Source organism: Calidris pugnax, unplaced genomic scaffold, assembly GCF_001431845.1.
Source record: "Calidris pugnax isolate Ruff unplaced genomic scaffold, ASM143184v1 scaffold64, whole genome shotgun sequence".
Classification (NCBI taxonomy): Eukaryota; Metazoa; Chordata; class Aves; order Charadriiformes; family Scolopacidae; genus Calidris; species Calidris pugnax.
In genome coordinates, this window is record NW_015090784.1 from 1,025,046 (window position 1) to 1,051,481 (window position 26,436).

The 26,436-nt window shown below is 36.4% G+C and overlaps 1 protein-coding gene across 5 annotated transcripts in view; it reads left to right on the forward strand.

Annotated features, from left to right (window-relative positions):
• The window catches only part of IDE (insulin-degrading enzyme), a 56,649-nt gene that overhangs the window by 20,721 nt on the left and 9,492 nt on the right, over window positions 1-26,436 (forward strand). For 4 of the 5 annotated variants that reach the window (XM_014965654.1, XM_014965673.1, XM_014965681.1 and 1 more), the window contains 10 exons: window positions 1,958-2,061; window positions 9,446-9,548; window positions 10,532-10,654; window positions 12,665-12,747; window positions 16,050-16,194; window positions 18,984-19,094; window positions 20,229-20,349; window positions 21,700-21,791; window positions 23,260-23,371; window positions 24,440-24,607. In XM_014965654.1, coding sequence (XP_014821140.1) covers window positions 1,958-2,061; window positions 9,446-9,548; window positions 10,532-10,654; window positions 12,665-12,747; window positions 16,050-16,194; window positions 18,984-19,094; window positions 20,229-20,349; window positions 21,700-21,791; window positions 23,260-23,371; window positions 24,440-24,607 — 1,162 coding nt within the window. Of the gene's footprint in view, window positions 1-1,957; window positions 2,062-9,445; window positions 9,549-10,531; window positions 10,655-12,664; window positions 12,748-16,049; window positions 16,195-16,732; window positions 16,878-18,983; window positions 19,095-20,228; window positions 20,350-21,699; window positions 21,792-23,259; window positions 23,372-24,439; window positions 24,608-26,436 lie in introns of all 5 variants that reach the window. The other variant, XM_014965664.1, reaches the window with a different exon arrangement.

Consider the following 26,436-nt stretch of genomic DNA (forward strand, 5'->3'; position numbering starts at 1 on the left):
TCCCGATTACAATTGCTTTCTCCCAAAATCAGGGCAGGATGTTGCCAGCAGTGTTCCAAAGAGCAGGGATTGAGTCAGGACACTGCTTTCCTTTTGCTGCGCTTTGCAGTCTGAATGGTAATTCTGACTCTGCTGTTAGTTGTAAACACTAATAGAGAAATAACTTTTCTAGTTCTCTTTATTGCCTCTGAGTCATATGATGTTTATGCTTTGAATTAACTGAACTTGAACAGTTGTTTGGTGATTTCATGCGTTTATGAATAATAGCTGTTTTTCATAACTTGGAGAAGAACCAGCGTTTAAGGTAGCAGGAGTAAATGTAATGTTGAAAGTTGTTACGTATTTACCAAAAGGGTTTAAAAATCTTTTTATTTGACAAAACAGAAGTTTCTCTTGAAAGCACATTTGTGCTGGCCTGCGGAGTGCCCGCTAAGGTCTTGCTGTCAAATAATATTTCATATTTTCCATGTGTAGGCATGATGTTTTGCAGGTAGATGTTCCTTGGTTTGCAGTGCCCTTTTTTGTGTGTTTTGTTTTGTCTTCTTAATTGTATAATTTTAAAAAATTCATTTTAATCTGATTGTCATATTTAGATTGGTTTAGTCTGTTTTATTTTAGTCACGTTGTGCTCTGATATTTTTCATTTTAGTTATGTTATACCTTGATGAAAAATAATCACAGAAGGGTTGGGGTTGGACTGGGGCTCGGGACATTGTCTCGTCCAACCCTTCTGCTCAAGCAATACAAAAGTAAAAAGTAACCAAATAAATTTTTACGTTCAATTGCAATGGGTGGTCAGACCATGGCCTGTGTTTGTAAAGGAAATAGTGTAAATTTTTCATCACTAAATCTGTATTGTCTTGGTAATTTCAGATTAGAAGTGAATACATTGCTTAAAACCTCCCTTTCAAATTGCTTATTCTGCGATGCTGTTTATTCAGAAAGTAGTTAAATGAGCATTCTTCAGGGTAGGATGAATCTTTTGGACAAGACCTTTCAACTTCTAGATCTTCATCATTCACATTTGAATTTTTTGTAACACAGGTTTGGTTAATTGTCTCCACACACCACCCCACCACCCCCCAGCACTCTCTTTTTTCCAGAATCCTTTGTGTGAGTTCCTCTGTGTTCTGGAAATCATTCCACTATGGTTTTACATATAATGTATGTAATTCAGAAAGACCTTTTATAATTATTCTGGTCCAAAAAAGTACCACCTGTGTGGCAAACTGCAGGTACTTGGTGCTTAGGTCATCTGGTATTTTTCCCGTGGTAAACAGGTGAATATCAACAAAGTTTTCCTGTCAAACACACTAATAATTTTCAGAGGAATTTCTACTGTGTTTTCTTCTTGAATTGCAATGTACCTTAAGAGACCTTCAGTTGATCCTGAATAAAAAGTTAGAATTGTGTGAATTTGTACTATGCTTTTAGATAATTTAAATATACTTTCCTTTAAATGACTGTAAATAAAAAATGAATTCTTAGGTAATCGTAAAAAAAACTTAGTGGATTTTTTGTTTTGGTTTTTATTTCTTTCGTTACACTTTGTTTTTTCCAGATGCATTTTAGTGAGTACTTGGTGTTCTTTTATCTTTAAAAATATCCTCTAGGGGTCAGTATTTGCCATGTTATTTTCACTTCAGTTCAAAGCAGTATTTAAAGGTGGGTGGCTTATATTTAGACATAAAATATTTCAAGAGAAAAGAATGGCAATATACAGTTTATAAAAGATATCTAGGAGAAATATTGTTGCATAGTTGAGTACTACTCTATCTTGCTTAGTTTTAAAAGAAAGATATTAAGATCTCTATGCACTTCTAATTTGAAATTGCCAAAGTAATACAGATTTAGTGACTAGGAGTATACACTTCTTCTTCCTTTGCAAAACAGTAATTTTTTTCATGCTTAGTTTTTGTCTTAATTCATCTACTTGCTTCTGGGCTTTGTTTTTTAGTATTATCCTATAGAAGAAGTATTGGCGGCTGAGTATCTGCTTGAAGAATTCAGGCCTGATTTAATCGAGATGGTACTGGATAAGTTGAGACCAGAAAATGTTCGGTAAGTTAAACTGCAATAACTGTTAATTTTAACCCAAACATTATAAGAAAGCAGATGAACTAAGGGAAACACAAGTTCTTAGGTGTTTCTTACAGCTCCAAAGTAAATGTCACTGAAAAAGGGCTGGTTGTCCTGTGTGTCTCTGCTCCAATGGAAATAAGCACTCTGAAGTGCCTGCAGCTCTTCTGTTCAGACAGAAACATCCTTTTGGTCCTTTCTGTGCAGAATGTCTTCCTCAGACTGAAGTTGTTTTTAGGAAGATACTTAATTAGCTCAACTGTTACTGAGAAAAAGCCTAATAAAATGATCCTCCCCTTACTAAATTCTTGGGACGTTTTATATGCAATGCTCTAATATTCATAATTTGGAGCTAGAGAAGTAAATTGGAAAGAGAAGTTGTCAGGTTTTTGAGCAAGAAACATAAAATACTGAATAACTGTTTCTTAATTGTTCTATGCATTGAACAGGGCAGAGGTTCACTACGATGATACGTAAAATTGTGTATATATTTATATGTGTGTATGATGTGGTAGAATCAATTACTAGAAAGTTGCTTGGGCAGCAGTTATACTAGCACTTTAGACTGAATTTTCTTTTTTCTTTTTTTTCAGTTTGATTCTTTTTTTATATCTTTTATGTATATACTGTAATAAATTGTAATATTGAATTAGTGGTGTAGAGATATTATGAAAATGTGTGAAATGTGTGAAAACACAGGAACATGCTCTTATGCTTCTATTTATCAGCCTTACTGTGTTCGAACACCTATTTAGCAGTGTTTTGGAAACAGGTATATGATACAAAAAATGATTTTTTTTGAGGGGGACCTTACAGGGGCCCTATTTCTGAATATGTTCCACACTGAAATGTTCAGCGTTGGATGTAAAAGGACAGTGAGGCAGGCATTCATGTATTTCTAGAGTTTCTATATTTCAGCCTCTTGAAATTATTGTGAATTACTTAGAAGTTTGGGCACTAATTTTCACTATGTTTGTTTGTATGACAAGATCTGTCTCGTATATTCATTTAGTGTAAGATACACATTAATTTATTTTCAAAAGATGGTATATTTTAAATAATTATTGGATAAAGTAGGATAAAATTGGATTATGCACTGTATCTGCAAATGCCACGGGGTTCTGGTGTTTCTAAGGGTATACAAGTAACAACAAACTAAATGGAGCTGCCTATGTCAATGACAGTGGTTGCCATAGTAATTAATGCCCTTTAAAGAAAGGCCTATATGGTTGTGTGGGGGTGTGCATCTATGTGTAATGTGTGTGGGATACTGCAACTGAAGTTTGAATATTTTTGAGAGATCATATTTTGAACAAACAATACTTAAATTTTTCAGATTCTCTTTCCTATTGTATTAAATACTTCTATTTTGAATGTATTTTTGTGTTGATCTACCACTCAGCTTCTTGGAAATTTGATACGAGAGCTTGCCGTTAGCATAAAGACTGTTTCTAGTAATTAAAAGAGAGAAAATATAATTATTTTTTCTCTGAAGAAAGCTTAACCGAATTCTGCATGAATGTAAACTTTTAACTGGTTTTAAAATTGCTTACAAGCAATTGGTAAACCATTTTTTATACTTATTTAGTAAACACACTACAGGTGCTTAATAAGATCTGATGTTTATTACCGCTTCACGTAGCTTTGAAACCTGGCTCTTAACCTTGCAAGAAAACAGTCAATATTGTCTTAGGGAATTATACCTTTTGTAACACAAATCGGGTCTTTGTTATTAGCCAGAGAACTTCCAAAGCATCTGCTTGCCTTTAACTTTCAAAAATGGCTAGAGGAAATGAATAGATGTCAGTTCTAAGGTGTACCCAACGCGGGGCACCACGGGGCAGTGGCCGGCGCTGGCTGTCAGTCCCGCTGCTGGCTGTGCCCGTCCCCCTGTCCAAAAGGTACTGGCGTGAGAAAGGGAAGCGTAGAGAATACTGCTAGAGGGGGAAAATCCAAGTCCATAGAATGTGGTCAAAAGCACAGGAATAGTGGTGGCAATTTTTAGAAGAATTTAGGATGTTATGTGGTGTGCTTTGTTCAAATACGTAGCAAATAGCTGTCTCGCAATGTTCTTTTAGTTAATCTAGCCCCATATTTGCGCTGGCAGTTCTGTATTCCTCTTTGTCCTCAGTTAAAAAAAAAAAAGGCAAGGTAAGTGCAAGACGAGCAAGAATCTTGTTAGAGAGAGAGAAGAAAAAGGAATTCTAAACCAATATGGAATGTAGCTATAATTTACAGCTACATGTTGTCTCTTCGTTTCACCTGACTTAAGAAATAGATCATGATGAATATGGAATCCTAAGCATTTGAATAAAAAACCTAAATATCAGGAGATAAAGGTACTTTCAAAACTGGAATATATGTGGTTCTGCGGCCTCTTCAGTTTATTGTTAAAGAAATTATATATTATTCTTGTTGCAGAGATTTTAATAGGGCTTAAAGATACTAAATACAAGTAGGTTAGTTCACTGAAGCTTAAATACCCACAGCTCTGCCTATAGCTGTCCTGTTAACCTTAAATATAAACATGTACACACTCGGGAGTCACCAGAACCGGTGAAATGCAGTTCTAAGGGCAGAGTTCAGCCAAGCACCGATATTCTAGCATGGATGGGAGGAGGCACAGGAGGCCGGTGATGATGCTGTAAGTCCTTTCAATTTTAGTGGGAATTAAATGTTTTTATTCAGGGCATCAGTGTTTAAAGATCTGAGCTAGATGTTCCTATTTTTGTGTGAATGAAACAAAATATTAACTTGTATATAGTACTATATTCCTTTTAGACGCTTATTTGAGCACTTATCTTTTGAAATTAGAAGTAGAATGAAATGAGCTAGGAATTTTTTCTTTGTTTACTTAACTCATACTTTGAAGTGTAGTAAAATTTAACAAGGAATATAATTTTATAGTATCTTTTATTTTAAATTGCTGGCAAGATGAAATATTTTGTGGGGGGAAAAAAAAACCCCTCAGTTAAATATTACTAACAGTGACTTCATGGTATGTTACAACCATTTGGGAAAGCCATGGTGGATTTGCATTTTTAGTGGGCTCTTTTGAAAGAATGAGTTGAGATTTTAGATGCTAATAATAGGGTACCCTTATGTTTTAAGTTTTTTATTACATCTCTATCTATATGGATGTAGTGACCTATCAGTCCAGTAGCTCATTTCCTACTTTTGTCTTTGCATGAGCAAATTTTATATACTAATAAAAAACTGTGGATGTGGGCTTTTAAATATCTGTATGTGTTCTGGTAATCTGCCATTTACTGATCTTTATTCTCATGTATACCTTTCTATTTTGGCTTTTTTATGAAAGAATTAGTATGTGCCACATCATTCTAACTCTCCCTGTTGGTGGTTTGTTTTGGGTTTTGTTGGTTTTTTTTTTTTTTTAATGCTTTGTGTAAATTATGTCTTGGAGTGGTTTAGTTTCCATTGATTTGAATATTTCTTTTGTATCATGGTTTTATTTACAATTTCATTTTCATGTCCCTACTGGAATTCACCTATGCTGAGGACTTTTCTTGGCATAGCTATATTGGCGTAGCTGCATTTGCAGAGACCACTCTTTGATGCCTGTAAAAAAGTTTAGCTTTTTGACTGTTATTTTCTTAACAAACTGTGTTCTTAAAAAGTATGGAAAAATATGTATACTCACAGGTGGTAGCAAGTATCCATATGTGCTTCTGTTTGACTGAACCATAACAGGAAGTTTCCATATTCTTTCCTCCCAAGCCCCCCCACACAACTTGTTGCATATAGTGGCTTAATTTCCCCAAGAGAGAAACCTTTTTAAGATGTGTCATTTTTACTTGTTGAAACTGCTTTGCATTTTGCCAGCCATCTGTGAAGACAAGGGAGTAGACTTGGCATGTGTTGCAATCTTAGCTGAAAAATGTAATTTTCCCATCATTTCCAATACAGTTTTTTCCCTTCATCATCTGCAGAATAAATGCTCTTATTAAAATTTAAGAAGTTAGTGACTCATTAGATTAAGCAACTAAAGAACATTTTCCCCCCTGATAGTAAATGGACTTTTTTTTCCTTTCTTGATACCTGAAGTACAGCACTAGTACTATCCCAGAGGGAAGAAAATTAAAATGAATGCCAAAAACATTGATACAGAAATTTCTAAGGGCTGGAATTTCACAGATACTGAGCAAACAGTTACTTCAGTGCAGTCGGTGATGCTGATCCCTGATGATAAATATATTATAAATGTGGAATGTAAGTGGTTGGGTTGCTTTTTAAATTGCATCATATCTGAGTAAAGATTTTTGGAAATCACAGTTTGTTCGCTTATTTCCCCCCACAAACTGTTATGTTTGTAGAGACAGTTTCACTGAAACCTGAGCAGTAAGTGGTGGTGCTCTGTAGGAGGATGAGGATGCTGCACCCAGCAGCATCTATCCCTCTACGTGTCTGTTCCCCACTTGCTCTGTTTTCTATGAGGTTTGTGTGGAGGTGGCTTTGAATGGCCTCTGTTGCCTCACGTTAGTTTAACTCGATGGTTTGGGGGGAAGTTACAAATGATTCTGGTCTTTTGCTGGCTCTGTCATTTTATGCATTTGAATAAGATACATGTATTTTTTTCCATTGTTTGACAGTATCATCATTTGGAAGACAAAGTTTACGTTAGTTCCTAAAAAAAAAATCTTCTGCAATTTTTCCTTTTTAAGTATAAATTCATTTTTTTGCAACAAATTTGCTTTGACATGTATGTTACTAATATTACAAATACTGTGGTCTGTAAAGTCTTAGAAGCTTGAGTTTTGTTATGTAAATCTGGAATATAATCTTGATACTCTTTCCTGGGAGTATGTTCATTTTAAAGCACGCAGCACTTCTGTGGGTCAATCACTTGTAGCTTCATTTTAGATTTCAGGAGAGTGAGAACCAAGGTCGTACCTGGTAAATACGTATCGGGATGCAGAAGCTGTGCTTGTTTTTGAAAGCTGGCCATAACTGAGGATCACAACAGTTTGTATGTACAGGAATGCACATACAGAAGTGAATTGCATCTACAGTTTCAGCTGTGCCTCACATTCACGAGTGGCTCAGGAGCCCCATTGCACTGGTTGAGTTTAAATATTGTATAAATGGGTCCTATTAAAGATCGCCCGTCTTGCCTTTCCAGTGTGTTCCAATGCTGCCTTAGAGCATGGGGATGTCCATCATGCCGCACTGCACAGAAGTGGAAGGCAAATGTAGCATTGCATAATTGGTAACTGTAAAGGTAGATTATGATACGCTTAAATAACTGCAGAGCGTTGTATTTCTACGTGTGGGTCTGCTTTTCCCCTCTTCTTCTCCTGTCTCAGTGTTCGTTGCTGCTGGTGCTCGTCTCTCGGTTTAGGCTGTAAGTCTGGGGCAGGTGAGATGCCTTTGGGTTCGTTTCATGTCGCTCTGGCTATGTTCTGAGAGCTCAGATTGTCAGTAGTGGTTCCAGGGGTGATGTGGGGAATGGGGGGTAGGAGGGTCCCCTAAAGCACTAGTGCTGGAAGAATTGCAGGGCTGATTTCCACAATTCCATTTTCGGTGCCTTGAGTGGACAGTTAGTTTTAGCTCTTTACTTTTAGTATGTTTCTACTATGTTTGGGTGCTTGGATTGTCTCTGCTGCTTGAGCATGGGTAGGTTTGAGAAGGGCAGGAAGAGGGAATGTTGAATAACAAACGTCTATGTATTACAGCATAAAACAGTTTTGTCTTGTTGTTTAGACCACATGACTATTGGGATTTTATCAGGATAATCTTTTATCTTAAGACTCTTTGTCTCTTTATTTTTATTTAACGTACGGAAAGGTCTGCTCATAAAGTCTATTAGAATTTCAGGTTTTTATAGTCTCTTAGCACTTCATCTGTGCATGATAGAGCTTTTGCTCACCAGCTGTCCAAATTAAAGTGCAAAACAGAATATTTCAATGGCTCTTCTTAGTGTAAACAACAATCTCTCTAATAGTTTTCACGTTGTAGATGGAGCTCGTGTCTTGTGTGTTGCAAGAACAAATGTTTTCTAGGATTAAGGTGCTTAGTTCATTGCTGAATATTTAGTTAGTATTGTTCCTTTGGTATAAAAATGTAACATGCAAACAGATAAGAAACGATTTTATAGGAAGTTACAATGAAAGTGTTAACTTTTTCTATTGCCATTTACAATGAGAGATGAAATAATGTATCTCTTGAAGAGGAATATTCTCATTCTGCTTTGGATATTGCATGACTTGCAGAGGAGCAGGGGTTGTTCTGTGCATTTAAGTGTGTGTGTGTGTGTGTTCATGCTGGTCATCTTTCATGCTGGTTCTTTCAAAGGTGAGGAGTAAAATCTCTCCCTTCCTTAGCCCGGAAGGAATTGTTAAATATATGTAGGAGGTATTTGTGCTACCTTTTTTTACTATTTCAGAATTCTTATACACATCTATTTACTCTTAAAGCTAGCTGCTTATTTCCAGTGAGTACTCTTTTGAGTTGTGGGTAGTTAAAAAGAGTTAAAGGAGTTTTCTTGATACTTGTTATGAAGACTACTGAAAAAATTCTAACACATTTGTAATTTCCTTTGAGCTGGATTTCCTTTTATTTACATGTATCCTTTAGTTCAAGGAGTGTTCAGACAATGCTTTTAGTCATGTGGCTTATTTTTAGATAGTCCTGTGAGAAGAAGGAGGTTGATGGTCCTTATGGCTCCATCCCAACTTGAGATATTCTGTAATTCTATGATTTAGGTTTCTAATTGAGTATAATTCTGTTGTATTGACTGTAAAATACATTAATCTTTCTGCTTTTCTTCCCTTCCCCTCAAAAAAACCAAACCAAGCCAAAAGAACAAAGGGGAGAAACAAGTATCAATCTGAAATGAGAATATGAGAACGATACAAAAATAAGAATCTCTTTTACTTTCAGATTATGAATGGGAGATTGTAACTGCAGTAATGTAATCTAAAATGCTAGGTCTAGAATGAAATTCCTATAGTCAGTATCTTCACATATCTGTGTGTTGATACAGGTGGTATGAAAAATGTTACAGCCATTCCATTAATTTTGTAGAAGATCTCAAGAACTGCTTTCTGTGTTTTCTGGAACAAGGGTGAAGTCTGAAGAATAAAAATTGCATGCAACAATGATTGTGTGTAACTCTAGGTTGTGACACTTAAGAAAAACCATAACATTAAAAGACGCTGATAAACTAATTTCAGTTGAGTGTGCAGTTCCGTATGGGTAGACTTGCTATCCAAGTGTACTCTGTCCTGGGAACATTTCCAGAAATAAATGCATTCTAGTGATGGAACAGAAATAGTGCTCTGAATAATTTCTCACATTTTTTTCTCAGACTCATTTGTGCCAAAGTGCTTTGTCTCTTTGTTTTCAGAGTTGCAATTGTTTCCAAATCTTTTGAAGGAAAAACTGATCGAACAGAAGACTGGTATGGAACACAGTACAAGCAAGAAGCTATTTCTGATGAAGTTATTAAGGCATGTAAAAACTTCTAATATATTCTAATTTCTTCAAGTGAAGAGAGTGGTAAATTCTTTGTATAATTTTCCATTTAGTTGAAGGGAGAATGTAAATCTGCTACTCTGCATAACATGAAAGTTGTACAATGAGTCTGTTTAGTATTACAAGAAGTAAAGATCTTGTGTTAGTTTTAGATTTCAAATATTCATTACGTAGGGCATATCCATTTTAATGGTTTTAAACGATGTTAAGTACAGGGAATATTACACCATTGTTGCTATAAAAGATCCATAATGTGCAGTGGCTATTAAAAATGTAAGCATTAACTTTTTAAAACTTCGAAGTCTATATATTAAATGTTAATGAACTAATCTGTTCTGAAGAAAGGAATCTTTTTACAACTGCTGTATGTAACCGTGTTTCTGAAATGGATTTTTGCAACTTACAAAATAAGTATATTTTGCCAATTAAACGAGCTTCTAAAAATCAAAGCTCCAACAAAGGAAGTGGGTACATCCTTATAGAAACTTGTTACTGATCTATTCTTTTAAGAAGAGGTGGCTGTAAAATACACCCTAGAGCTAAATTGGACGTGCTGAGCATGCATTGAACAGATGTTGCGTAGAACTCTCTGCTTCTTTAGATTGTGCATACCTATGCTCTTGATTAGAATTATTGCTTATGTATTTAGTTTTATACCTTCAGTTAGAGTTCACGGTAGCAGAAAATATGAGACATAGAACCGCTTTCCACTCCACTGTAAACTTTTCAAATGTATTTTAATCATTTGTCTTCATCCTCGGAGCACTTCATCCTGCTGAGAGCCTACTCCAACTTGGTTTCCCAGATAATTCTCTCCCCCTGTTTTCTCAATAGTATTTACACATAAGCTAGTGGAATACATTTTAAAATCTTTTGTTATAGCATAAAATAAACAAGTAGATATCTGTTGATTAAGCAGAAATTCCATTTAGCCTCATTGTTTCTCCTATTTATCTAGAAATGGCAAAATGCTGACCTGAATGGGAAATTCAAGCTTCCGATGAAGAATGAGTTCATTCCTACTAACTTTGAGATTTTGCCATTGGAAAAAGATGCGACACAGTACCCTGCCCTTGTCAAGGTAATCTGTCTATATTTGTTCTGTTTGCCAGGTAACTTTCAGGGAAGTTAGCAGATACTTCCTGTGTGTTCTTAAAGTACAGGTCATGTTGTTCTCCAAAGTATAATGAACAGAGAAATACAAAACTTAATGATACTAGAAAGACAGTAGAAAGTTCATTCTTGCTAAACTGTGGATTATAATTATTTGGGTTCCTACGAAAATGAATTTCCAAATAGCTTGAACTCTCTTTACCCTTTTGAAAGTGTGTTGACAATTGATAGAAATAGTATTAAAGCTGTTTCTTCAGCAGAAGGGTGCCTGTCACTCTTACATGGCTTTTTTGAGCAATGTTCAGTAAGTCGTAGGTAAGGCAATTCTGTTGTAACTGTGTATGGATAAAGCTTCTGATTGCATGGAAAAAGGGAGAGAGATGTAAACACGTAAATAAACATCACACTCTAGTTTCCTGGAAGCATCGTTTAATGATCTCGGTACTTTTAGCAAATCTCATTTTTTCTCAGTACCTAAAATTTACTAAAAACTTCCTCTCGCTACTAAAGCGTAGTTGTCTTTGCTAATGCTCATCTCTATTCTAGGCTTAGTTGGAGGATAAATTCGAAAAGCCTTCTGCAATTACAAGTTGTGCTTCAGCTTGCATACTCAATTCAGGAATACTTTTTACATACTTGATTAATATAAGTCTACTTTGGTGCTATGATATCCTTCAGGAAAACACACTTGTTCTGCGCAGAGCTTTTTAGGTATATACTTGAAGCAATATTATTAATATTATTAATGGAAGAGGACTTGGAGCATATGCTTATGTTCATCCTAAACTGAAACCATGAACCTCGTCAGGGACAGGTACTGCAGCTCTGTTAAGTAACACTAATTGATTTGCTACAGAAACTTGATGGTCCTTTCCTATCTCTGTAGCAACGAGGCAACTGATCCACACAAAAGCTTTGCTTTAAGGCATCATTGCTTAGAAATCTATTTGCTTTTAGTTTTTTCTTCCCCTTTCCCCAGAAAATACATTTTCTGAGGGAGAATGTTTTTAATCTTCTGTACTTGATGAAATAGACATTATCTATTTTCCTGTATCTCTTGCTTTCTCCTCAGCTGTATGACGGTGCCATTTTCCTTTTGTGGGCCCTGGCATTTGTCTGACCCCACAGCAAAACATCGCAAAAACTAAATCAGCAGAGATTAGTTGTACCAAAAAAAGCCCTTTTTCTGCTGTTTTTCATGTCTAAGGGATCTTACTATAGACTAGACCAGTGCTGTGGCAGAAGAGAGGGCCGGGAGCAGGATGGCCATTTTCTCTGGTAGCATGTCCCTAGGTCACCTTTGCTGTAATGGCACATCTTGCCCCTAAGCCCCTCAGGAAGGAGGGCAGGGGGCCCACGGGGTTTGCGCCGAGGGACGGGTGGTTACTGTGGGCTGCGGCCATCAATCTCCAGCTTCTGGGCCAGGTCTGCGGGACCACAGACAGGCCCTACTGTTAATCATCCTGTCCCTGACGCAAGATGTATTCCAAACTGCACAGTGGCAATTCAACAGAATAAAAAATTGGTTGTCTGGGAGAGAATATTGTGTAGGGGAAGGTATGCTGTAAGAGACGAGACTTATTTCTTCTATGGAAAAAGGAGGAGGAAAATGCGATGCCAGATCCCTGAGAAGCAAAGATCATCTGCTCAAAAATATGAGAAAGAGAAATAATTTTACATTTAAAAGTTCTGTATATCAATTCAAAGATGAGGGGTTTTTTTGTGGGGTAAACTTAGATAGAGTTGGAACAGAGAGAGAGTGTCTGTTTCATTTCACAGCTTTTGTGGGAGAAAGAGCAATAGAAGAGGCAATAGAATCTAAACAGATTCTTTTCTGTACTAGGAGATTATTCTAAAAATTTTGGTGACAGGTCTTCTAACTAATTTGAAGCAGTGAAGACACTTTTAAAAAAAAAATAATTGCCTAATGTATTACAGTTAAAAGGTGACTTAACAAAAACCTCTTTTCTTGACACAGGACACTGCTATGAGCAAACTATGGTTCAAGCAAGATGACAAATTTTTTTTGCCAAAAGCTTGTCTCAACTTTGAGTTTTTCAGGTATGCAATGTTAAATATATCACATAAAATGCTCTGCAAAAGCTTCTTGTTTGTGGGGAGTCTGTGTTTCTGTCACAAAAGCTTTGTTGCATGTATTGAGGCTTGAAAATATTTCTCCTCACTCAGGAGGATGCAATAAGCTGCAGATGGTAGGGAGGCTGATGGAAGTTACCCAGTAGTTGAGTAGCAATCAGTTTGAGGTGCGCCATCTATAGGAACAGGAAAAGTTTATATAAAAAGATTTTTAAAACATATTTTCTTCTATGTTTTATTTGCTGTACCTGAAATATGGCTGCCAATAGGACCTACTACATACTGCAATATACCTCCTTAAAAATGGGTGTGTATTCTTTTTAATTAATAACTAAATCACAACTATTTTAAGATAGTGTTTTCTTTATAAAATGCTATTCTGATTATGGGTTTAGGTTCAAATTCTATTTTAAATTGCGTAATGCAAGCCAGTATGCTGACACCAAAACTGATAATTATTTTTTTGTTTTTAGAAAAAACACAGTGAGTATTATCAACGAATGTGTGATTCTGACCTCAAGATGCACAATAAAGTGCTATAATATTAATTCTGGTCTTGCATTATTTTCATCACAGGAAAATTACCCATTTTTTAAGTAAGCACGACAATGATGTACCTTCTTTGTGTTCCTTTCAAATAATAATTTCTAACTTTTGAAATAAAAATACAGCTGTCTTTTAGAAGTGCAGCTATTTCTGTGCTGCTCTACTGAAAGTGAAAATAATTTCAGGAAATCTCCTTTGGCCTAATGAAATGATGCGGTGATGTTGCTGGAAAGGCTAGTATGTGGGCTCTTGTAGATGCACTGTCGAGTCTTTGCTTTGAGACAACACTTGAAATTTCTCTTGGCAGAATTTTAGACGGTTTTTCAGAGAGTCAAGTCTTGGTGCTGATGGGGGGAAAATAGGTTGTCTGAGCATTTCCTCTGTCTACTTTTTGAAAGCACAGGGAAAACATTACAACTGTGAGGAAATGGAAGATCAAACTGGTACCTGCCCACCTCCTGTTCAGAGAACTGCCACTGCAATACTTGGCCTTCTCTGTTTGTACATGGTGGCTCTCCAATGTTTGGCCAAAATCCAAATCAGGATTTTATTGATGGACACTGAGTTTATGTTTTACAATTGTGAGTTTTTTTTTTTTTTATCAATTCCAAATGAACTATGAGTGATCCAGTCTTTATACCAGTTTGTGAATGATTGAAAAATAATAATTGATTTTATGTAGCGCGCACTAAGGTATAGGTATACACACTTACCTGGTTTGGGTTGGAAGGGACCTTTGAAGGCCATCTAGTCCCAGCCTCCTGCTCTGAGCAGGGACATCTCCCTCTAGATCGGTGGTGACAGTCTTTCCCTGCTGGATCTGTGCTCTCACCTCCAACAGCTTTGCTGCTGAATGGGACGGAATGATTTGCCTCTTTCCTCTAGGGATGGTTACAAGGGGAAAGCTGGCTTTTTTCTTAGGGTTGGGAGTTCTGTCCTATTCTTTAAAAATAAGATCGTAATCGTATCTGAATGGATGTAAGGAGATTTTGACAATACTGGCTGCATCATCTCCAAAAAGTTGTAAGGAGGTTTGTCTGGTTTTGATAGTTAAGAAAGTTGCATTGTGAATCTGTCTCTGTTTTGAGACTGGTTGTGTCATGGTGATGGTCACTGGAGGAGATGGTGAAATGTACCATGTTCATTTGTGAGAGGATGAAATTGCCCATAGCTCTTGTGGCCAAGCAAATTGGTGAATAAAGCCATCTTAACAGCATGAGTTTTCATGAAAAGCTTTAGCCTCAGTTGTAGAACAGAGCATGGCAGCCTGTAGCAGATGGCAGGAATTTGTCGTGCTCCCAACAGCTTCAGTAGGACAGAAAAACGGAGAGGCGTTTGCTCTGCCTGCAGCCCGAGCATCACGGGCTGTTGGAGGAGTTCCTGGCCTGGGTGTTAGAGCAGCTGCTGCCGCCTGGATGGGGTATGGGGAAGTGGATGAAGGGATGAGGCTTCTCCCTCAAACACACAAATCCAGTAGGAACAATCCAAGTGTATGAACCTTATGATCCTTATGTGGCACAAGCCTTGTGTTAAAGAAACACCACAGGGCCTTGTCATCCAGCCTAAAGGATGACAAGAAGCTTTTCCTTCCGTATGAATTATGACATAACAACTCAATAGGTAGTCTTTTTATTAAAAAAAAAAAAAAAAAGGGAAGCAAAATAACAGTGTAATGTTCTGCTGTTCCAAAAGCTTTCTGAAGGTAGTCATAAACTCTCGACTTCAAGTTTCCCCAGATTTAGAGGCATGGATGTTAAAAATAATATGCTAATTATTTTTACCTGGATACTTGCTACTTTCCATTTTAAGAAATATTTCAAGTGACTTCTCCAGTTCCTGACATGGTGACCCAGCATCAACACCTCAGTGTTGGTTTCAGCTGTGTCCCTTACATCTGTGTGTAAAGTGGAAAACACTAGACTAAGAGTTTTCAAATACACTATCGGTGATTAAGTTGTTCTGCTTCCTCAAGTCTAGTCAAAAAAAGGTAAACTTGAAATAAATACTTATTTACAATGTTGTCAATAACAGAACAGTGTTACAAAAATTGTTTTCTGGTATTTTTCACTTGACGATTAACAATTTAGTAGTCTTCATTATTTTTAAAACTCCCTGTTGGCCTTTGCCAGCTAAATGAGTGTATAGAAGTTAAAACTGCTACGAACACAGTAATCACTCAAACTGATTAAGTCGCTATTCTAGTATCAAAATGGACAAGAATATAATGAGTTTGGAGGCAGGTTTATGATAACATAAGATTGATCTACATCTTGCTTTGAATTCAGTCTTAATTTAAAAATTCAGTATTAATTGGATTTGCATCATTGGGCATATTGAAATTGCTCAGTTTTGGGAAATTCTCATTGTAGGGAGAAATGCAAAAAGCAGTCTCCTTTTTTTTTTTTTTAATTTTTATTTTTTAACTGACCTGTTTGCTTAAGTGCAGCAAAGTAAATGCAACGTGTCTTGATTTACGAGCACAAATATGAAATCTGGAATCTTCAATATATTTGGGCATTGCTCAAACCATAAGGAAGGTAAATAATTATTTTCAGGTGTGTTCATATTTGGCTTTGGAATAGGAATCCTTCATAATCCTTCATAATGGGATCCATCAGCATACTTGCGGTAAATGCCATTTCCTTCGTACCAAAATTAAAAGGCCTAAAGAAACTGAGAAATAATTTTAAACTGCATGTTTTACTTTCACCATTTTCTTCCAGCCCATTTGCGTATGTGGATCCCTTGCACTGTAACATGGCCTATTTGTACCTTGAACTGCTCAAAGACTCCCTCAACGAGTATGCATATGCAGCAGAGCTAGCTGGCTTGAACTATGATCTCCAAAATACCATCTATGGGATGTATGTAAGTACCCAAATCAAGGAAAAACTTAGAGCCTTAAAACTACTTCCACTCATCAACATTTTTACATTGATTTGATGGAAGGACTTTCATTTAAAAAATGGGTCTAAGGCTGTTACTCCTTTTGATCTTGGTTATTATCCATCCTTTCTTTAATTTGAATTTTAAGTTGAATTTTGTTCAAAGTCTTCAACAATCTTTCCATTCATACTAAGCAAATTTTCTTCTTTATTTTTATATCATTCATGAAACTAATTAGTTGTAAGATTTGTTCCTCTGTTTTAAAAAAAGAAAAAAGCAACCCTAATCCAAGCTTACATATTTATTTCAGTTTGTCAGACATCTACTAAAACCTTTCTGACCAATGGGGCAGAAGGCCCCTGTGTCAGGCTATTCAGTGAGTGGTACCACTTCAGGTGTCCTGTTCAAGGGCTACTGATCATGAGGCTGCATATACATACTCTTCAGTCATGTTTCTTCATCCATTACTTTGTCACTGCTTGAGGTATCAAAGCATTTCTTTTGTTTTTCTTTTTGTTAGTCGCTACATTTATGCTGATCCTCTCCATTGCAACATGACATACCTGTTTATCAGGTTATTGAAGGATGATTTAAAAGAGTATACATATGCAGCACGCCTCTCAGGTTTGATCTATGGCATTGCATCAGGAATGAATGCAATACTTGTAAGTAATTTAAAAGCGCAGGAGGAAACAGAACAGCTTGGGAGTTGTTGAGCTTGGAGAAAACATTTGACTTCTGCATTTCTAAATGAGATGGTTAATGTTGTTTTTTCCTTGCAAATATCTCATGCATTAAGGGCAAAGCAAAACTGTATTTTAATCAGTACTGAGTGACCTGTTGGAGGTTGCAGTGCCTTGTGAACACGTGTGTGGTGCAGTTCTTGCTGTGTAGTTCACAGTTTTACTTGCTTGCATGGTGATCTTGAAAGTACTGTTTCTGTATAAAAAGATTAACTTTTCTGTTGAATGAATCTGAGCTTTATAGATTATGTTATAATTCTCTAATTCTGCTGTAGTGAGCTGTGGAAATGGATTGTGCATGTGTTCATTAGAATGCAATGCTAGATATTTATGGCTTTCCTTAAAGTTTTTATTTTTTTTAAGTGTTTTATAATCTGATTTGAAATGCCAACAATACTTTAAAAATACTGATATTATGACAAATGGTTATTTCTTACTCAGTTTCTCCCATGAGATTTATGATAGGAGATTTTAATAGTCGCTCTTGAAATTGTTAAAAGCTTTTTTTTTTTTAAACCATCACTTTATACCAGAATGTGTTTTGAAATTTCCTGTAGAAGTATTATTTTGCAAAGCATCTTAGTAAGAAAATATGCTGCATACTGTCTTTACATTTTCTGTATGACAGAGAGTGCTGCAATTTCATTTTTTTTAATTCAACACGAATCTCATTTCCTGGTAGCATTCACTTAACTTACTGGAAACATGGTTATCTCTCCTCATTTTCAAAGGTTGGTGATGTTTCCACTGTCAGAATTAATTCCTTTAAAAAAAAAAAAAAAAGGGTGCGTGTGTATGTAATTTTCTTTATTTTTAGTCACAGTTTAGAAGAACCAAGTTGTTATAAATATTGGCTGTCCTTGGTAGGGTCTCTATCTTCTAGTGTAAAGATTCCATTTTCGCATTTACTCCATTTTGTATCTGGGAGCTTCTAATCTTTTTCTATATCACAAGAAGTTTTATAGTCAATGGGTGTAACTGAACAGTGGAGACACTTCAAACAAGTGCAGATGCTACACTGCAAACAATCACCCAGTGATTGCTGAACAGTTTGGGTTCTTATGCTAATTTAGGGTATCAGCCTTTGTCATAAATCCATTTATAGCTTTTTCTTCAAAAAAGGTATGTTTCAGCAACTATAGAAGAAAAAAAAAAATCTCATTACTGGGAAGCAGGAATTCACCTGTATGTTGGTTTATGGCTTAAAATTTAGTTTTACCCTTAATTAAACTGCACAAATCCAATTAAGTTCCTGTTTCAACATACCAAACTTTGAAGTGTTTTTCCCCCCAAAAGGTCTTTTTTCACTCTTCAAAAACTTCCTGTGGCCTGATGCAATCATATAGTCATTTTTAAGTTTCAATGTTGTTTGTTTTTTTTTTTTTTAAATAACCAAGTTTATTTCATGTATACTTTCAAAAAAATGTTTATGATCAGATCAGTATCTCCTAGGATTGCAGCCATACCCCCGGGGTGTTCCAGCGCAGCACTGTCCCTGTTACGTGCTGTGCTGCTGCTGACAGGACCCTTTTCTGGTAGCACCATTTTGTTCCACTTACGTTCGAATAGAAAACTATTCGTTTGAGCAACAAGATAAACATGAAACAAGGTTAAAAGTAAATTGGAGAGAATACTTAAGAAGGCTGTGAATCTAGATTTCATTACTAAAATGAGAAACCTAGAGTAAAAGCATTTCAGTACTCCAAATGTACAGTTTACTGGCTGGACTCGATACTTGCAATCATTAAAAAATCTGTATTCTGAGTACTGTTTGCTTACATCAACACGATATTCCATTAATTCCCTGCATTCATAACTCCCGTACAAATATGCAATATTATATTTGTCAGTTATTTTTTGATGGGTAAAGGGATTTTATTTCAGAATGAGTTAATGTTGAATGATGTTGAATTTAGAGTGTTGAAAAGTGTATTGTTCATATACAAGACTTGTTCATATACAAGACTTGGTAATTGTTTCAGTATTTTATCTTCCACATCTAAAGCAAATTATGCGCTTTTTCCATAGCTTTCTGTAAAAGGTTACAATGACAAACAACATATCTTGCTCAAGAAGATCATTGAGAAAATGGCTACTTTTGAGATTGATGAGAAACGATTTGAAATTATCAAGGAAGCGGTAAGTTACGTGAGAAATTTACATTTTGGGGTAATTTAAAATTTAATGCATTGACTTGAAATTAAATCTGAGGGCTGATTATCCATGGAAATATGGAGTGAAATTCTGCCTCATTGGGACTGCAGAAGCTTTTTTACTTTTGTCTCTTTTTGTGGCCATGAGTCAAGATGAAAAAAACCCAACCCACAGGTCTGTGAATGATCTGGTTTGGATGATTTTCTTTTCGTTTAAGGTATTTCCCTCATTGTCATTACAGGTTGCTTGAACTTTGTCTGTGTATTATGCCTCTTTTGTCATTTTATAGACTCTTGTTACATAGGCCATTTGTATATGTAAAATAAGGACAAAACACATCAGGGGGGAGGTGGTGGTTTTTCCCCTTGTGCCCACACCCAATGGGTACAGGGGCACCAGCCTCTGCTGCTGTTTGGGACAGGGAGAAGGACTTGGCGAATGCATAGCAGGACTCCTACAGCTTCCTGCTTCTCTCTTCTGTGCCCTGAAATGAGTTACCTTTCTTCTGGACTGGAAATGATTCCAGCTTGCCAAATTATTAATTCGCGCTTTCCATCTCCTCTGGTAGAGGAAAAAGGTTTGCTTAATTTGTGAAGGTGCAGCTGGACTAAGAGGGGTTTCTCTGGAGAAGCTCACAGATTGTTCTCTCATGCCTCCTTTATCTAGGCAAAGAATGAAGACAATTTCCCAGATGCTCCTGCACTTTTCTAACCAAGTCAGCCCAGGGGAGCAACTGGGAGAAAAATAAATTTTCCATTAGCTGTATTCCCCCACTCCTGAACAGTCATCATAGAACGTGTATTTCCTGGGTAGAGCAACTTTATCTAAAGAAGTATTTAGGTCTAACTGCAATAATTTAATTTCCAGTCATTGATTTTATGGAGAAGTGTGACTTCATGCTCATTTCAACTATCCTAATGGTTACTGCTTAATCCACAGACTCAGAAGTCCACACTATTGCTAGGGTAATTTAATGCAACTTTTTTAAACAGGTCGAATAAGCAAGAGAGTGTTCTTGACATCTGAAATGTATGTCTTTGATGATATAAAGAGTACAAGGTTAATATTTCATGTTTAGAAATAGAGTTCTATACTTTGAATGTAATTATTTTGTTTTAGTACATGAGATCACTCAACAACTTCAGGGCGGAACAGCCTCATCAGCACGCAATGTATTATCTCCGACTCCTGATGACAGAAGTTGCTTGGACCAAAGATGAATTAAAAGAAGCACTAGATGGTAATGTTCTGCCAGCTTTAAACTTTATTATTTTTATCTTTCCTTTTGGAAAATATCTTGTTAATAAAGTAATGAAGGTACCCATTTTGAACTCTGCCCATTATCCAAGTGCACACATCCTCCAGTTTCTAGAAAGTCTAGTAGTTCAGGCAAAAAGCCTTAAAAAGCAAAACTTGCAGGTGAAAGTTTCAGGCAAAGCTGGAGCAGCTTTGTGGGTGTGAGCCTGGGTACGGTGAATCCAGCGCTTGGCCAGTGCTGTTGGAGTGTTGCCTCCAGCTGACACTGTGCAGACACACTGGAGCATATCTGCATTGTACTTTACGGTGGGCGTGCTATTCTGTTGCTTCCTTGATCAGGGAATCCCCACTCCTCTTTCTGTAGATAGTAAAGAATTGTAGATAAAAATAAAAAAATATGTAATTCCTGTTCATAATAACTATAATAAAGAATAAAGACCATTGTGGTTCTTAACAAAGCGCAGACGGCCCACTATATTTGTGTGTAATTTCCCCCCCTTTTCCTCTCATACACTCAATGTGACCGTAATCTTTTGCATTGTTAATAGGCAAAAATTAAGAGTAGGATTATACAACAGTAAAAAGCTGATGTGGAATCAGGGGAAAATGTGGAAATGAATTTTCTACTGATGGTCAATAATTACAAATGGAGATGTGAGCTTTGGGATGAACAATCCCATCCATTCAACTATCTTTCCTTCATCTCCTATTCCCTTGATTCTATATGTTAAACTGTACTTCGCATTATATATGAAGACTGCTTTGCCAAGACAGGCACAGAATGTGTGTGTGCGCACATGCGCACAACTGCAAAAGCATTCTTCAGTATATTGAATTGTGTGTACGACTACATACCCACAACTGCAAAAATATTTTTCTTGTGTATTGTTTGTTGCAAAGATACTATCAAAACACCACATTTGAGTTGAGGTTCTTTTTTCAGTCTAGATGGTAAATGCAGAGTGTGTTTCTCAAGCTTTATAAACAACGTGCTGTTTGTGAATAGCTAAGGTTTTGTCTTGGAACACCCCCTGAACGATTGCAACTGTTTTCTCTGGAGAATGAATGTTTGTTCATGATTGGAAAGGCAGCTTTTTTTTGTTTCCCTTTTCTATTTGGAATCTGGGTCAGACAGTATGTGAGTTCTAAGCAAGATGATAAGTGCTGCTATTTAGACCTGGAAGCTTTCCAGTGTTGCATTTTTAAGGAGATGCTTTTTTATGACGATGAGTTTCTCCTTCTCCAAGAAATGCACTGTATCTAACAATAAGGTAAGTACTACTTCACATAAAAATGCATGTCATTGATTTAACTGTCTAAATATCTATTCTAGATGTCACTCTTCCCCGCCTCAAGGCCTTTATAGCTCAGCTGTTGTCAAGGTTACACATTGAAGCTCTTCTCCATGGCAATATAACAAAACAGGTTGGTGTGATACTTCCTTTAATAAAACAATTTTTATATAAAAGCAGCATAAAAATGGAAGACCAGTTTAATCTTCTCAGATCTTAAAGCAGTTTTGTCAAATGTGATTTCATAATTTGACTTAGTACTTTTTTTATCTTTATGGGAATATCATGGTGTCATTTTTTCCACTTCAGATTTATTAGGCTAAGTGCTGACCTTGTATTGCTTTTGGAAACTTAGGAAAAAACAACTTATGATCTAAACATTTTAAGGTCTATGTTGTGTGTTATTACTGTGATGTGATTGAGCTGCATAAGGAACAATGCGCTGCAGGTCCTGCTTTTCCATTTTAACCTAGATCTAAGATTTTTTTTTTTTCCAACTAAAATTAAATAAAAACTTACATACTTTTGTGACACTTTTCAATACTGAAAATCTGTACTTTTTGAAAAATTAAATCTGTCTAGATGCTTAAAATTTGCATTTATTCTTGAGTTAATTTCATTCTGGTATTTGTTTTTTGACTTGCTTTTATTTATTTTCCTGTAAGTGGATAAATAGTAAACTAATGCTGTTCAGAACATCTGTCTTAACACTCTTGTTTTCAATGTTTTGTTTTAATATTGAATTGGAAGAATGCGTAGTATTTTTCTCTAACCTTTCAAACTGTGTTTTGCAAGACCTCAGTCTGTTTGTCTGATACTGGGGGACAAGGAGGCATGTGTTTATGAAGTTTTCAGACTTCATAAACTGCATGTTTTTGATAACATCACCAGTGTTGTGAGTTTGTGGTAGTGCAGACTAAGAGCTTTTGGCTTTCAGCCTAAATTGCTTTTTAACAAGTTACTGTGATTTCCAGTATGCAGGTTACAAGAACACATAACCCTTAACAGCTAAAGCTTTTGAAGTTAAATCCTTGAATGAAACTAATGATTTTTACAACTTCTTGCTACTTAATATTTTTTTTTTAATTATTTTCATCCATCAAATAAAAGAAAGCATCTGGACAGTGAGTCCTCATACTACCAGTGCGTTGATGGAATGCATGTTTGAACATAACCATTAGTTTGTTTTCTTAACATTCCATCTACTGAGATGTCACTTGCTTTGCAAACGTACACTGTAAGTATCTGTTTTTTAAACTTTGAAAGATGTGTACATCAAAGTGGTGAAGGGAAAGGAAAAAACAAACCCATTGACCTTTAATTTCAGAAGCATTGGAGAGAAGCAGAATCAGTTACATGTAGTCAAGATAAATGTAAAAAAAAAACTGACAAAACCCTTGTCTTCCAGGCCCCCACTTCCACTCATCTACTTAACTTCTACTGTATTTATATTTAATTACAATATCTCTACTTTTCTATCCCTGATTTTTTTTCCCCCTTTTTTCTTCTTTCTTATGTCACCATCAATAATTGAAAAGTCTGACCCTGCAGTTAGGCACAGACTAATGATAGTAAAAGTCCTCTTACGTTTTCTCTCCCAGGCTGCATTAGGAATTATGCAGATGGTTGAGGACACTCTCATTGAGCACGCTCATACGAAGCCACTCCTTCCCAGTCAGCTGGTGAGATACAGAGAAGTGCAACTTCCTGACAGTAAGTTAAATTATTTACTTTCAATTTTTTAGCACACATTAAATTGAGATTCTTTTTGCTAATAGCATTTTAAAATGAATATTACTCTGTTGCTAGGAGTTTGTTTCAAAATCAGACTTAGTTCAAATTATTTTGAACTTCAAAACTATCATTAGGGTGTGGTTTTGTTAATAAAATCATACAATAATATAATCGTATTTCTGGTATACTTCAAAATAAATTTGATTTCATTTTTAATCTGTATGTAAATCGGGCTTCTTGGTGGTTGGAACGAGATGATCTTGAAGGTCCCTTCCAAGCCAAACCACTCTGTGATTCAGCCTTGGTTCACTCAATATAATTTATGGAAATAAGAGCCTTGTCCCACTCTCTGCTATACACACCTACTAGGCACATTTGAATAAGTACCCTTCTTTTTGAGTATTAAGTGACCATTCTGTGAGGGGTTGTCCTGGACGACTCTCGCTTTTTTGAGAAAACTGAAAGCGCTTACACAAGTAACTTTGTTTTTTTCTAATATAAATTCTTTTAGTCTCGTAGTGTTGTATGTGATTTTACTTCTATTGTGAGAAAAAATTCTTATCTATAGGAAAGGCTGTTCAAGGAGTTGCTGGGAGTTGCACAGGAGTGATGACATACATAGCTGTACGGCCAAGGCCAATTGCCCATAGCTGATCATCAGCCTGGGGGAACCAGGTCTCAAAGCAGCTGTTGGTATTAAATGCTGAATTATATTTAGTGTTCATAAATGTTTCTGATAAATTGTCTTTAGAACCTGTTTACCCAGGAGAGGCAATGCAGAATTCCATTCCAGTTCCAAAAACATTTGCTTGAGGAAAAGCAGCCAGTTTCAATTTACTTGCTGAAATGCTCAAGCTCTGACATTTCGATGTGTTAAATAATCTTTTCTTTACTCGTTTTACAAAAAGTATGCTGTGAGTGGAAACTCTGCTATAATGTCCTAAAGTATTCATTATAATTCCATTCCACAAGAGAGAGACCATTATCTTTTTAATTGTAGACAATAAGAATGTACATTTTAATGAACTTAAATGTTTTGTCTTTCAGGAGGTTGGTTTGTGTATCAACAGAGAAATGAAGTCCATAACAATTGTGGCATTGAAATATATTACCAGACAGACATGCAGAGCACTTCTGAGAATATGTTTTTGGAGCTCTTCTGTCAAATCATCTCTGAACCGTGCTTCAATACTCTGCGCACCAAGGAGCAATTAGGTGAGTTTTCCAGCGGCGATGCCGTGTCCGTGCACACACACCCACGGGAGTTCACACTCATGCGAGGCAGGAAGAGCTGTTCTCTCCCTGCTTAGAGAACTCCATCCGAAGGGCACTTAGTAAATGTAAATCATTTTAACTGCTGGTGACTCAAAGGAATGTTACTATGTGTAGACTCTAAATTGAGAAGAAGCAAGCTTTAATTTTTGAGATGTCTGAAATCTCTGAAACCAACTCTGGCTTAAAAAAATTTCATTCACTGTACAGAAAATTCCATATCCAGATTTTTTGCCAAAAGGAGATTAGATCAGTTTCCTAAATTTTAGGTGATCTTAAAGAATCAGTAGTAGTTCAGTCTTTCTTGCTCATGATCCTACTTCCAAGTGCCCTTGATGATTCATAAGCTCTGCCTTAGGAATGCTGCTGTGTGGGTAATGGTAAGCTGCTGGGTTGGTGAAGACCTAAGTACATTTCAGTCTTTTTAAGAATACAGCTGTTCACCAATGAGTACAGGCAATTGTTACCTGACCCAGTAAGGCTGAGAAGCGGTAAGGTTATTCTGAACAGGGTAATGAGGCTAGACAGAGGCTCTGCATGGCTGAAACAGTGGTGAGGAGGGGTACGGTTTTCCCAAAGGTGAGAGGCAGGCGAGTGTCTCGGAGAGATAACTACAAGCTACCAGGGGTATCAGGCAAGATTAGACTTTTTGTGAGTGAATAGCAGAATCAGCCATACCGTACTCATTGTAGGGATTTTAGCTATCTAAATATCTGCTGAAAATGGGGCAGGATCCAGATGATTCAGCTGGTTTTTGGAATGTGCTGGTGGCAGGTTTTGCACGGAAGTCGGAGGTAACAGCTAAAGAGGAGGGAGGAAACTGAGGAAGAACTGTGTGAATGTGTCCAGTGCTGCGTAACTGTCAAATGAGACAGCTCACAAGACTGAGGAGGGAAAAAAGGAAAAATACCAGCAAAATTCAGTAAACTTCATGGAATTGTTTGTAAGATCTCTGATAAAGGTAAAGGAAAAAGAATTCAGGAGTTAGCAGTTGGCTAACCAGTAGAAGTAGTATCAAGAACTCATTCAATAAATGCTTTAGCAATACGAGAAAGAGGCAGAGAAACGTTGTCAATGGTGGAAAAAAAAATCAAAATGTTTTAGGATGGCTTTTTTAGTTTCCACTTAAAATGTTAACTGTGACCAGATGATTTCCCAAATAAATACCAGGGATAAAAGTCCAAGGCTTACCTTTGAACAGGAAAATAACAGCTTAAAGGTTGTTCAGGTACATTAGAAGCTTTTAAAGAGTTCAGACATGATGTACTCTACGTTTAAAAAAAAAAAAAAAAAAAAAAATTTAAATCCTGGAATTAGAAGTCTTATAACTAAGAATTTGTGGATGATAAATGAGGTACTGGAAAAATAAACATGGATAAATGCTGTGTGTTTCCTTAAAAAAGGACAGAGAAGAGCAGGGAAATTACAGATCAGTCAGCTTAATTCTAATTCCTAGAAAATATGGCATAATTTATCAGAATTCATAGGAGGTAACTCAGAGACGATTCCTGGACAAACTCTGGTCAAATTAACCTAACTTCTTTTTATGCAAACAGAGTTTGGCTATATGGATGGAAGTAGGGATGTCATGTGTCTCTTCTTGATAATGTGAAAGGCACGTAATGTTCTCAAAGGAGCTCAAGAGTGGCCTCGGTGGGAGTGCTTTGCATGCAAGACTTTGGAAAGTCATGACTGGGGAATCGATAAAAATAGTCCATTGGAAAAACGATGTTCTACACAGTTCTATTGTGATCCAATGCTATTTAATATTT